A 14,508-nucleotide genomic window follows, 5' to 3' on the forward strand; every position below is an offset into this window, starting at 1 on the left:
ATACAACCCGATAACAAGGCAGAGAGAGGTAACAGGTGGGGTGGGATGTATTCATCTGTGCAGTCAACATCCTCCTTCATTACCTGCTTTGGAAGTAACAAGCTGCAGCACAAGAGGTCGTCTTGTTACAATGCCAGACCCTCGAGGGAGAAAGTCCCTAGAAAAATAAGAAAGAAAAGATTAAGGCATTAAGGAATTCTGATCAGCTACAAATTGATAGGTCAAGTTCCACAGTACTTCTCCTAATAAGTAATTCTAGACCCATCTTATAAAAAAAGCATTTGCAAAGTTTTTTCAAAAACAAAAAAGTGTAAGGAGGGCCCTATCTTGAATAGTAATGCATGTAAATTACAATAATGACCTCACTGGAATATGTCGTTCATTCATTTAGCTAAAATAAATAAAAGTTTGCATTAAGTTTCTGTGTATTATCAGTTTTTGATTTTCAGGGAATCAGTGTAAATAAAACCATTTGATACTGAAATTAATCCTTAAAGCCTTTCTGATGATTAAAAATGCAGCACGCTCTCTGGCCTTAAAATCAATACTAGCACTATCAAATACAGACCAACAGACACATTAGACTGCATTTTCTAAATGTACCAAAAGTTTTCTCCAAAAAAAGGACACATAAAATGTGTTATAAAGTCGAAGAAAATGTTGTGTCTAGAGAAATTAACAGCAGAAAAAAAATTGCAACTTGAGTTTTGTTTGATCTTGCTCCTGATAAATGGGGGTTTTGATAAACAAAGATTATATTTAAAGTGACATATTAATGTACAGACTAATAAAACTATAGCAAAGAAAATTTTACATAAAATTACATCTACAAAGCTACATAAATTATTACTAATTCTGCAATGCCAAAGATAGAATAAACATGCCAATATCACAGTTTTTAATACCTTGGGAATGCCTCACAATTTTTAGAAGAATCATCCCAGAATTCCATGCACAGTGAAATTTTCACTGATGTTCACTGACTTTTGTTTCTCCAAAAGTCGTTATCACTGCAGATATCCCACCCCACCCTGCAGCTACAGATTCATAATATTCAGATGTGTGCCATCTATACTTTTAACAAGCTCCCAGGGGATTCTGATCCTCACCAAGGTTTGAAAAACACTGGCCTCCAGTCAGGATATGTTACTCAACAATTCAGTGGGTGATAATGGTGTGGGGCATGCTGTGAGTTTTGCAGGAAATTTGGCAGAACAGAGCTTCAACACAGATGGGGTTTTAATGAACAGCAGCTTACAAAATAGGCAAAGCCCAGAGAGAATGTTCCAAAACCCAACCCTGTACCAGCACTGACACTTTGGAATAAAGAGTCACAGAGATAAAACTCAGCAAAATTTCCCCTCCTACAACTAATTTATTTTCCAAGTGCCAGTTTACAGTCTGACAGAAAAAGGAACACTAAACAACCTCTTCACTAGGTTAATGAATTTTCTCCTTAACTCCAAGGTTCATATTCGTTTAGAATGTCACTGCATGAGACTACAACAGAGAATAGTGAAGCTACAGATGTGTATTTGCTCTTTAAAATTACACCTGAAATGGGGCAGCGCCTGTGGCTCAAAGGAGTAGGGCTCAGGCCCCAAAAACCAGAGGTGGTGGGTTCAAACCTAGCCCTGGCCAAAAACTGCAAAAAAAAATACACCTGAAATAACTATTATTATTTAGTCATCCAAAAAGATTCACTGAAACCGGTAATCCTAATACTCTGGGAGGCCAAGAAGGGTGAATGGCTTGAGCTCAGGAGTTCAAGAGTACCTTAGCAAGAGTGAGACCCCATCTCTACTAAAAATAGAAAAACCAGCCACCAAAACTGGCCTAGTGGTAGGCACCTATAGCCCCAGCTCCTCAAGAGGCTGAAGCAAAAGGATCACTTGAGCCCAAGAGTTTGAGGTTGCTGTGAGGTATGATGAAGCCACAGCACTCAACCCAGGGTGATACAGTGAGACACTGTTTCCAAAAAAAAAAAAATGCCCTGAGACACTGTAATAAGTGCTAGGGAGATGCTATGGGCGTGGATTCATTGCAGGTAGAGAATAGGAGTTTGGGATCTAATGGGCACATAAAGACATGCGCAGAGAAAACCATTAAAGGAGGGAACAGATAAACTACATCAGAGCTCAGAGAAGAAAGAGACAAATACTCTTCTCATGATGATGTGATGACTATATCTAAGTATATATAACAAAGTACATAGACTTTTAATGTTCTCCAGAACTATATTAGAATAATTGTAGTTTAAATAGTTTCAAAAAATCAAAACGAGCAAAGCATCTACTCTATGCTTATAACCCAAAAGGAAGAGGTTAATTTGAAAACCAAAATGAATAAAGGGAAAACAACACAGAACTCCAGAGTAAAGAGCCACAGGGAATCTGTTTGAGCTGTGAGGACCATGAATGGGATTTTAGGATGTACAGATGCCAATGAGAAATGATGAATGGCCATTTAACAAATCAATGAAACATCCTCTTTAAAAACAAAAAGGTAGGGCGGCGCCTGTGGCTCAGTTGGTAAGGCGCCGGCCCCATATACCGAGGGTGGCGGGTTCAAACCCAGCCCCGGCCAAACTGCAACCAAAAAATAGCCTGGCGTTGTGGCGGGCGCCTGTAGTCCCAGCTACTCGGGAGGCTGAGGCAAGAGAATCGCTTAAGCCCAGGAGTTGGAGGTTGCTGTGAGCTGTGTGAGGCCACGGCACTCTACCAAGGGCCATAAAGTGAGACTCCGTCTCTACAAAAAAAAAAACAAAAAACAAAAAGGTAGAGAAAGAAGAAAGGAGGAAAAAAAGAAAGGAGGTCAAGAAGTCACTTAATACATTCATGGTGGGACCTGTTTTTGACTCATGCTTGTGACTATACATTTGTAATATAGATTTACAACAATTCCTTTGAACATTATTAAAGCAAAATAGAATATATCCAACATGTTAAATAGCAAATAATTATTACGTGTTTGGCTACAAAGTAAACCCACAGACACATCTAATACTTCTCTCTACTTTTAATTAATTTATTTAGAGACAGGGTCTCATTCTATCGCCTGGCTAGAATGTGGTGGCATTGTCATAGCTCACAGCCACCTCAAACTCCTGGGCTCAAGCAATCCTCCTGCCTCAGCTTCTCAAAATGTGAGGATTATAGGTGGGAGTCCCAGTGCCCAGCCCTCTCTACTTTTTTATTAAGCAAACAGAACTATGCATTAAGAGTAATAAATGGATTCAGGCATAAAACCCCCTTCTTATTAACTCATACTTACTGGCTCCCATCGTGGCTCTCACCCTCGCTACCTCTTCCACATTCATTCTCACCAGAAGTTGAAAGACTTGAAAGCCAAATCTTACTATCTGGAAGTCTCCTCCATTTTACAGGACTCTCTGAACTGCAACAAAGCACTAGAGAGAAACTTCTCTCTTCTGAAGAGTGAGTGCCTAGTTTGGCATCCTAAAGGAACATCTCATTCTGATGACCCAGGAAAAAGAAAAACATATATATATCCCCCCACACCTCACACACTCCTACTGCATGAGCTAAGAAGATGCGCCTTTGAACAACAGAGAACCTTGTTTTAAATATCATCTCTACCACCGAAGGGGCAAAATTCTCTCTGAACCTCAGTTTCTTTTACCACTACACTGAGATAATCCTAACGATGCCCCAAATTGTATGGATCAAATGAAAAGCAACATACAGCATTATAAAATGTGTTACTATTATTATTACCCTAGAATGCCACAACATGCTTTCCCTGACACTGTAGTACTTAAAGAAACTAAGTGCTTATGTACAATATTTTAGCATTTTATGGATGATTAGGAGATGAGAAGCCATAGACCCTATTTGAACTGTCCCCTTGGTGTTGACAAGCTGCAATGCTCTAGAAAGGCTTTATCCCTGGATCCACCCCACCCATCAACAGAGAACAAAGGCTCTGACATAAACAACCTTGAATAACTTACTGCTACTGAGCACAACCATCCACTTGAGCTTTTTTATTTTCTGTGGGGGTAGATGGTTGGTTTTCTCCCATAAGCATATCTTATGGAAAAATTACTTTGTTAAACTAACACAGGAAAAGTGACTGTACTTCAGTATTGCTTTGGATTTAGACTATACTTTTTTTAAATTGTCTAAGGAGTAAATACAAAAATAAAATATATATGCCATTTTCTTCCATATGGCAGAAAATGAAGAGTAACCTTTTTTGAAATAAGAGTCTCACATTGTTTCCCAGGCTTGAATACAGTGGCATCATCCTAGCTCACTACAACCTCAAACTCCTGGAGCAATTCACCTGCCTGAGCCTCCCAAGTAGCTGGAAACACAGGCATACACTACCGCACTTGGCTAATTCTTCTATTTTTATTATAGTACAGACAGGGTCCTGCTCTTCTCAGCTGGTCTCAAACTCCTGAGCTCAAGTGATCCTCCTGTCTCGGTCTCCCAGAATGCTAAGATTATAGGTATGAGCCCCCATCCCTGGCTGAAAATAGTAATCTTAAGACTAAGCATAATTAAATTGACTCTATTCTATTGCCTGGATACCTTATGTGTGGTTGGACTGTACAGATTTTTAGGCAGGGAGAAGAAAGGCTGCTCTCCCAATGCCACACAGCAACTACAACTCAAAGCCTTTCTTCTCTCTCAACACACCTCAATGAAGTGCTCATTTGGACCTCCTCTTTTCCCATTTGGATACCCTTGATATCCTTCTCTTGCCTGATTGCCTTGACTAGGACTTCCAGAACTGCTTAATAGTGATGGCAATAGCAAGCATCTTTGTCTAGTTACAGTTCTAAGTGGAAATACTTTCAATTTTACTCCATTCAGTATGATACTAGCTGTGGCTTTGTCATAAATGACTTCTATCAGTTTAAGTAATGTCCCATCTGTGCCTATTTTCTGAAGTGTTTTTATCAAAAAGGATGCTGAATTTTGTCAAACACTTTTCTGCATCTATTGAGAGGATCATATGGTCTTTGTTTTTACTTCTGTTTACACGGTGAATTACATTTATGAATTTGCATAGGTTAAACCAGTGTTACAACTGCAAGGACACGGAAACACCATAATGCCCTTAGACATACGAATGGATTAATAAACTGTGTATGTGTATACCCCGGAGTACTATTCAGCCATAAAGAAGATGGAGACTTTGTATCCTTTGTTACAACTTGGATGGATTTGGAAAACATTCTCTTGAGAAAAGTATCACAAGAATGGACAGACAGGTATCCCATGTACTCAGAACTACTTTGAAACTTCTAAATTAATAGCAATGTGCTCAGGTGAGAGAAAAACTCAATTGAATCCAAGGAGGAGGGAGCTGGGAAAGGAGGTTGGTGAGTTTCCTCCCAGCAGGAAGGACATGTGGGTGTATGGTAATACCTCCTGTGAGGGACATAGCTGCAACTTAGACTTTGCCTCACAAATGAAAGTAGTGTGGCCTAATTGCCTACACCTTCATCTTAACCGAAGGAAAAAAAACCATCTCAACAATTAGTATTCCTCCTTTGCATTTTAAACAGATCTTTGTTATATCACTTCATTCCAGAAGTAGGATATAAATATTTCCAGCTGCTAATAAAAACACACAGAAGAATACACTGTCAAAAAAATAAATAAAGTGTTAATCTCCACGATAGTAACAACTGGTCTTCAGGCAATAAGTCAGTGCAATTTCAAGGCTTCCTGACTCCTAGACAAGAAGCACAGGACAATTCCCATCCTATGGCCTAAGAACCATCTTGATAACATTTCTTATTGGCTCTTCCAGAACCTTAGTTACCAGGAAATAATTATTATCACTTCCACTAAGAAATAAATAACTTTTGGGTGGCGCCTGTGGCTCAGCCGGTAGGGCGCCGGCCCCATATGCTGAGGGTGGCGGGTTCAAACCCAGCCCCAGCCAAACTGCAACAAAAAAATAGCCGGGCGTTGTGGCGGGCGCCTGTAGTCCCAGGGAGGCTAAGTCAAGAGAATCGCCTAAGCCCAAGGATTTGGAGGTTGCTGTGAGCTGTGTGACCCCACGGCACTCTACCGAGGGCGATAAGGTGAGACTCTGTCTCTACAAAAAAAAAAAAAAAGAAAGAAATAACTTTTGGGAGCCTGAAAAAGGAGAGTACACTTGCTGTACCAACAAAGCCAGAAGGAATTTTTTCCCTTGGCAGCAAATAAAGTAACTAAAGAAATGGTTGCCTTCAGTATAGATGGAAATGACCATTAACCAGATAACCTGTATGGTAGCTAAATGTTTACCATCTGCCCTTGACTGAAAATGGAAGGTATAATTCACAGTCACTCAGAAGTTAATTCATTACAGCTGATTCATTTACAGATAAGTAAGCTTAGTCTTGAGAAGGGCAATATGTGAATGACCGCGATAGCGTAACAGGTAGTGCGGCTGAGCTCCACACAAGATGCAGTGTTGACGTAGAGCAAGGAAGATCTGTTCTGCTTGGAGGACCCGCCGGAAGCAACTTCAGAGTAGAAACAGGAGGCACTCCACAGGGAATCAAGATGTGCAAAGCACAAAAGATCGAAATAGCACAGAACATTAAGGAACTGTAAATATTAAAGAAAGGTCAAAACCAAGATGGAGAGAAGTCTGGAGAGGGAAGCAGGGCACACCTGAGAGGCCATCATGGGTAGTGTGTGTGTGTTTGTTTTCTGTGAGAACAAGAAGGCACTACAGAGTTTTAAGTGATCAGATTTGCATTTCAAAATAATCACCAGGCAATGTTGAAAAAGGCAAAAACCAGGCCAGGACTGGTGGCTCATGCCTATAATCTCAGCACTCTGGGAGGCTGAGGCAGGTGGATCCACTGAGATCAGGAGACTAGCCTGAGCAAAGTGAGATCCTGTCTCCACTAAAAATAGAAAAACTAGCTGGGCGCTATGGCAGTCACCTGTAGTCCCAGCTATTCAGAAGGTTGAGCCCAGGAGTTTGAGGTTGCCAGGAGCTATGATGCCACAGCACTCTACCCAGGGTGACAGAGTGAGACTATGTCTCAAAAAAAGGGGGGCCGGGGGCAAAGATCAAAAACAGGGAGACTAGTCACTAGCGAGTCATTCAAAAAGAAGATAATAAAGTTTAAGTTCAAGGCGGCAGGGGAAGGATGGAAAGAAACAGATGACAGGATTTAATGATGGCTTTGGTGTGAAAGTGCAGTTGATACAGGATTCCACCACTCAGGGCTAGGCACAAGCAGACTGCCTTTTCAGGACACACCCTCTAGGCTCTGATAAGATCATGAACAAAGCATCCTGTGATGGTTTTTTGGGTGGTTCCACCTTGGGCGGGAGCACACACCCTAATCCCTTCTCAGAGACAAAGACTGTAAAGGACCAACTGCCAGCCATGTGTAATCCTCTAGACTTAAGACCCCTAGAACAAAGAGCCCATATGGAGACTCCTGAGAGAGTTCTTCAGTTCCTTCCCCCTTCCAGAAGCTCTGGTGCTTTTCTGTATTCCTTTCTAACTTCTTTTTTTTTTTGCAGTTTTTTTTTGGCCAGGGCTGGGTTTGAACCCGCCACCTCCGGCATATGGGGCCGGCACCTTACCCTGTTGAGCCACAGGCACCACCCTCCTTTCTAACTTCTAATAAAAGTCCTATCTTACCACTGATCTGTGCTCTGTGGGTTCATTCTTCGAATCCCAGAGACCAAGGACCTATTGAAGAGTGAAATTCCAGTATCACCGTGACGTGGGTGAATTGGTCTGCATTTCACAGATCTGGTTGAGTAGATGGTTGAACAGTGTACCACAACCAGGAAAGGAAATACAGGAAGATCTGGTTCCAAGTGATATTTATGTAGTGCTTACCGTGTGCTGTCACCAACCTAATTTCTCCACATATATCAACTTACTTGATCACATAACATCTGAATGAGGTACATGCCATTGTTAATTATCCTTACTTCACAGAAGAGGAAACTGAGGCACAGGGGAAAAAAACATATGGCTGGGCGTTGTGGCGGGCGCCTGTAGTCCCAGCTACTTAGGAGGCTGAGGCAAGAGAATCGCTCAAGCCCAAGAGTTTGACGTTGCTGTGAGCTGTGATGCCACGGCACTGACAGAGTAAGACTCTGTCCCCCCCAAAAAAATCACATAATCTGCACAAGGCCACAAAGCTAGTTTGTGACATTTGGGGGCTTAAATCTTGAGAGTCTAACTCTAGCATCTGTGCTTTTGACCACTGACTGCTACACTGTAAAAGAAATTGGGTAGGAAGATGACCAGTCTGTTTGTACAGGGTGATGTTTACATGCCAGAGTGAAGAGCTGGAGTTCAAGATGATAGTTCTGGCCAGAGACAATAATTTGGCAGTCTTCAAAGAGCAGGTATTTAAAACCAAAAGAATAGAGGAGTAGCAATGAAGTGGGAAAGTGATTAAAATGGACTCCCGGAAAGACCAGCACTTAACAGGAAACCTGCAAGAAGTAGAAGTAAGTAAGAGATTGAAAGGGGACCTCCAGAAAGACATGTCAGATATTATACTGGAACTCAAGTCACTCTAACCTCTTAAACATTTCTAGTTAAATGTCTTGAAACCAACATCTCTGCAACTCCATTCCTTATCTATTCAACACACGTCTCTTCCTTCCGTCCCATTCAGAACCTGCATCATCAGCGTCCATGTGTGTCAGCCAACCCGAGCATCTGGGAGTCATCCATCCTCCGTCTACCTCTATCTTTATGCCCCAAATGCTAACCAAATCCTGTTGATTCTACCTTCTTGATGTCTCTTAGGTTTATCCTATCTCCTCTATTTCAATCACCACTCCCGGTGACACCAGCTCTCAGATACTGCTAAAATAACCTTATAATTAATGTCCCTGCATCCAACTTGAGCACCCTCCAATACAACTTCGATGATAACATAAGTTCCATTACATCATTTCCAACTTTAAATCATTACATGACTCCCCATCGTCTTTAGAGTGAAATCCAAACCTTAGTATCACATACAAAATCTTTTATTTCTCAAAACCTCCCCAGGGAAAAGAAACCCTGCATGAGGACCAGAGGACTCCTTATAACTAATTTAACCTTCTACTTCAACAAATATGCATTATGTGACCACCACAAGTTAAATGCAGCTATAGGAACTGGGGACACAACAGCAAAGCAGAAACAAAGCCCTGCCCTCTAGTGGAAGTCTTTGCACTCTCAGGCTTGGGGCCCAGGTGCACCCCACTCCCGCCACTTCTCCCTCTAGCCAAGGTCTACTTACTCTTCAACACCAACTTCATGCCATCTTCTCTGGGAACCTTCTTTGAGACCCCCGCACCCTGTAACACGGATCTGCCTAAGCTCCCAGCACACACTTGTCACACTGATCTGTTTACATTATCTGCTCCTTCACCCCTAAGTGTTTCCCAGTGCCTCCTTCAGTGCCCGGGTACTAAATATGTTTGACATTTTCTACCTTCCTTTTCAGGTAGATTCCTCATTGCTCGTCATATTCATAACATGAATAAAAAACAGTCCCAAATCTAGTTTTCCAACTGCCAGAGGACAGAAAGAATAGGCAAGATGACTTTTCAATTTACCAATAATTTGCTGAGGTCATTTAAATAAATATTTATGTTATGAACATGTAAGATTTAAAACTATTACCAAAGGACAAAGTACACAATAACACGTGGGCCAAATTCCTAAAGATGTGGAATAGAATTTGAAGGAAACAAATTCTTTAAAAATCCAGGAACCAATATACTTTTAAAAATCAGTCCTTAAAAACAGAGACAAATTTTTTTTTTTTTTTTTGAGACAGAGTCTCATGCGTCACCCTGGGTAGAGTGTCGTGGCGTCACAGCTCACAGCAACCTCAAACTCCTGGGCTCAAGCGATTCTCCTGCCTCTGCCTCCCAAGTTAGCTGGGACTACAAGCACCTGCCACAACGCCCGGCTATTTTTTGGTTGCAGCCGTCATTGTTGTTTGGTGGGCCCAGGCTGGATTTGAACCCACCAGCTCAGGTATATGTGGCTGGTGCCTTAACCACTGGAGCCACAGGTGCCGAGCCAAGAGACAGCTATTTTTAAAAATTAATGTTCAAAATAATAATTTTCTGTGCTCCAAAATAATCCCTATAGGATTTCTACCTCACAATACTTCAAAATAGTAATTCAATAAAAAAGAGACAGAAAGGGAGAAAAGAAAAGAGGGGATGGAGAAACAGAGACAGACGACAAACAGATAATTACTAAATACTGCCCCCCCAACCTCCAGCCCCGGGAAGCACTGATATCATGAATACGATTCCACACTCAAACAGAACGATCTTGTGAAATGGCTCTGTGCTCCCCTGCACAAGTCCCAGAGCTTTGCCAACCATTACAATGCCACTTCAATTGCTGAAGGAAGTAATTTCACCAAAATCCACAGATTTTTCTACTGCCATTTACATTTTACTCCTAAATTATTGGCACACTTAATAGCACTTACAGATCTCTAAAAGATCACATTTTGATGCTATTGGCTACTCCACAATTTGGAATATTTATTTAACACCACTACCATTTTGTTTGAAAAACATATTTACAAATTCAATTACAAGAAACACAATGCTTTTGTTTCATTTTATGGACATCTAATAAATTTCAATATTTATCTATTATTCACAAAACTCAAAATTTCTAAACCACATATTTTTGTTAAATCAAATTAATCAATAATTAACGGTTCCCACTGGAACATGTAGAAGCAAAAGTTTTCTGAGTCAGAGTTCTGTAAACTGAATGAAGAAGGCAGTTCTTAGTTTCTACATACCAGGTGCTCTTCCCACCAGGAAACACTCTCGAGAACTTAATGCCTTAATGTTTAATCCGTTTTATTAATATTTGCTATTCACCAGGTTGGTTTCTTCAAGAATTTAAAGTACCAGGTGGGTGCAGTGGCTCGTACCTTCCTAGCACTCTGGAAAGCCAATGCAGGAGGACCATATGAGTTCAGAAGTTTGAGACCAGCCTGAGCAAAAGTGAGACCCCTCCCCCCCCATCTCTACTAAAAATAGAAAAAGGAGCCAAACATGGTGGCAGGCACCTGTAGTCCCAGCTACTTGGAAGGCTGAGGCAAGAGGATCTCTTGAGAGCAGGACTTTGAGGTGGTTGTGTGCTATGATGATGCCACGGACACTTTATCCAGGGCAACAAAGTGAGACTCCACCTCAAAAAAAAAAAAAAAAAATAGAGAGAGAGAGAGAAGAAATATAAGGTATTTCATTCAAAGCCAAAAAAGTATAGGGGTTTCTCCTATGAAACAGAACAGAGTACCATAGCTACATCATGTTTATTTAGAAAGAATGAAATCTGATTTTCCAATTAATCAGGAAGAATTTACATGGATCCTTGGATCCTGCATCTCTCTAACTCTCTAGAAGCCTCAACCATTATTCCCCCATGCAAACATTTTATTCCAAGAACATCTGATCCCCAAGTGATTTCATGCTTCTTTGTTGATTCCTCTACCACAGACACCCTTCTTCAATGCCCATTTCCTTCCCAGTTCACCCTTAAAGACAGATGTTGACACAGTCTCCTGTAGGAAGCATTTCCTAAAATGTCAGTATACTGAGATGCTTCTCCGCTTTATTCCCAAAGTACCATGAGCCCCAGTCACATCCTTGCCTAGATAAGCTTAGGAAAGGCCTGTCTTGCTCATTTCTGTAAGGCTAGTGTTTGGCACAAAGAAAGGGCTCAGCTGTGCCTTGCTGAGCAAATAAATTCAGAACTTTAGGAATTAAAACTGTGAATTTATTAGGAAGATAAATATTAGGAAGTAATTTTTAATATAAACATGCAAACATAATTAAAGATAGAAGTATCATGGATATAATCTATAATTTTTTTCTTACCTAAGAAGTCTTTTCTCTTGTCTATTTAATTGATTTTCTTTTCATGATTCTCTATTATCGACAGGAAAACTTTAATGATCAAGGGAGTAAAGAAGGGAAAAGCTCTCAATTGGTATCTAGTAGGTGACACACATATATGTGTATTTGTCACATGAGTAATTGATAGACATAGACAAACATACATTGTAAGTATTTAGCTATTTCTCAGCCTAAAAGTCACTCTTGAAACTATATTCTACATAAAAATTTACGGAAAATATTTTTAATAGCTTCAAGTCCTAAAATGTACTAACAGTCATAACCAAATAACAAAGTTCAATAAATTCTCACTACTCAATAAATTCTGTGGACCAACGAAGGTGTATTAACCAGTAAACTCAAGAATTACTTTATCTACAAGTCTCTGAGTACATCCATTAGGCTATATGACCCTTTTGTACGTATTAAAAATAATATGTAAACTAAATGTCCATCAACAATCGGTAAACTCACAGTGTGTGACTAAGGCAACAATTTTGTTTACAGTCTAAATAATCTACCATGCTGGCCTGATTGGCTGATTGGTGACACCCTTCCTCAGACAGACTTCATTGAGACACCTCGAGGCATCATTTGTCTCCAGGAATGTTTCTTCTTTCTCCTAACACCCACCGCACATATTAAAAATAAGCACATAAACTTGAAAATTCAATAAAGTCAAAGAAGAGTAGACCTTTAGGTTGAAGATATAGCCATCAGGACTGGCAACATCTATTAATTAATCCTTGACCATTAGTGTTTGAGACAGTATTTAACATGGGAAGTTGAAAGTAGAGACATATTAATGGACCGATTCTTCCATTCAAATCTGAATTTCTCTATCTTGATTGGAGTTTTATCAGATAAATAAATAATATTTATTTCTATAAAATGCTTTTAAACACTTCTTTTTAAGGGTGTACAGCCTGGTGGTTTATAGCACAGATGTTAGCACTAAAATGGCTGGGTTTGAATTCAGAACCTGCTCTACTTCTGGCTTAATTTCCTCAACTGCAAATAGGTCGTGGGGATGGGAGGTGGATAAGAATAATGATCTACTGGTGGCCAGAGGGAATATGTAATATGACATGTAACTTAGACTTTTTCATATTTTAGAAAGGTAAAATGATACATAATATTTATACTACACAACACCCCCAGCAGAGTCTGAAGCAGCGCCCTGGAATCAAACACAAAATTATGTATATTTCTGTAGCAAAACAAATGAATACTTGCAAGGAGAGATAAACACAAACTGTGAATTGTCTGCCAGTAAATGAGTTTGAGTCAACATAAGATTTGTCAAATTAGTTACAAAAATGGTATTTCATTTTCAGAGCATTTTGCATTCTTAAATAGTAGACAAGAAGACTGAAGTACTTTCAGTGACACCTAGCAAATAGGATTAGTAGTCAAAAAATGTTAACCGCTACTATCACCATAGTCATCATTATCATTATCCTCAACATCATTATCACTATTCTTAGAAGCAATGCTAAGCTATCCTGAAATCCATTTAGTAATTTTTTTTTTTTTTGCCTAAATTTGTTTCTGAAACCAACATATCTCCATATCCATGAGTAGTGATTACATCTTGCTAGCCATAGGCATGTTGCTTTAAGGGAGGCTCTATCCAGTTTGCCATACTGTACAGTAGTTCTCCCGTATCTGTGGGGGATATGTTCAAAGACCCCCAGTGAATCCCTAAAACCTCAGAGAATGTCAAACCCTATATCCTGCACGCACTAATGGGCGACTAGCACAGACAGCCTGGACACACTGGACAAAGGGTTGATTCACATCCCAGGCAGGACAGAGCAGGATGGCAAGAGATTTCATCATGTTATTCAGAATGGTGCACAATCTCAAACTTATGAATTGTGTATTTCTGGAATTTTCCATTTAAGTCTTTTGTACTGAGGTTGACAGTGAATAACTGAAACAGCAGAAAGCAAAAATACAGATGGGGGAGGGAAGGAGGGGAGCTACTGTATCTAGATTTTTTTGTATGAAAAGGAAAATGAGCCAAAATGAACACTTATAACTTTAAGCTTTTTATCTGCTATTTTGCAAGCCGTCAGCTACCTAAAGACCTCATTCTCTAAGAGCACTCACTATTATTTCACTGCCTTCCATGAGAAAAGGTTAATGCAAAACATAGAATGAATGCTTAAACAAACAAAAGAATCAACACAAATTCCAACTACAGTATGCTCAATTCAAATACAGAATGAAATGAACCCCCTGGCATCCAGACTATTCCACAAGCGTGTGGCAAGTGTGTTACTTCTAGCCACTTAAAAGCACCAGTGAAAAGAGCTCAAATACTTATACAAGAAAAGATCTCCATTCCCATGAGGAGAGGCATTTATTAGCACTTAATGGCCCTCTTTCATTGCCTTTCCACTGACGCATCTCTAATTGTTCCAATTATAATTTCAAGTAACAAAACCAATAACAGCAAAAGTCTATAGTTCAGTGTGTGTATTTTGAAAAGAGGTCTTTAACAGCACAAACCACATATAAAAGTACATGGCAACATGTGATCTGGGCAGACGATGTCACCATAATGACAGAGAAGGTGGTATGGAGAGAGCACTGCTCAAGGAACCAGCTT

At 40.1% G+C, this 14,508-nt stretch overlaps 1 protein-coding gene across 3 annotated transcripts in view; it reads right to left on the bottom strand.

Moving 5' to 3' along the window:
• The window catches only part of DNM3 (dynamin 3), a 600,651-nt gene that overhangs the window by 485,579 nt on the left and 100,564 nt on the right, over positions 1-14,508 (bottom strand). For all 3 annotated transcript variants that reach the window (XM_053604810.1, XM_053604809.1, XM_053604811.1), the window contains exon 2: positions 84-157. In XM_053604810.1, the coding sequence (XP_053460785.1) occupies positions 84-157 (74 nt within the window). The remainder of the gene's footprint in view (positions 1-83; positions 158-14,508) is intronic.

This window comes from Nycticebus coucang, chromosome 10 (genome assembly GCF_027406575.1).
Source record: "Nycticebus coucang isolate mNycCou1 chromosome 10, mNycCou1.pri, whole genome shotgun sequence".
NCBI classification, from domain to species: domain Eukaryota; kingdom Metazoa; phylum Chordata; class Mammalia; order Primates; family Lorisidae; genus Nycticebus; species Nycticebus coucang.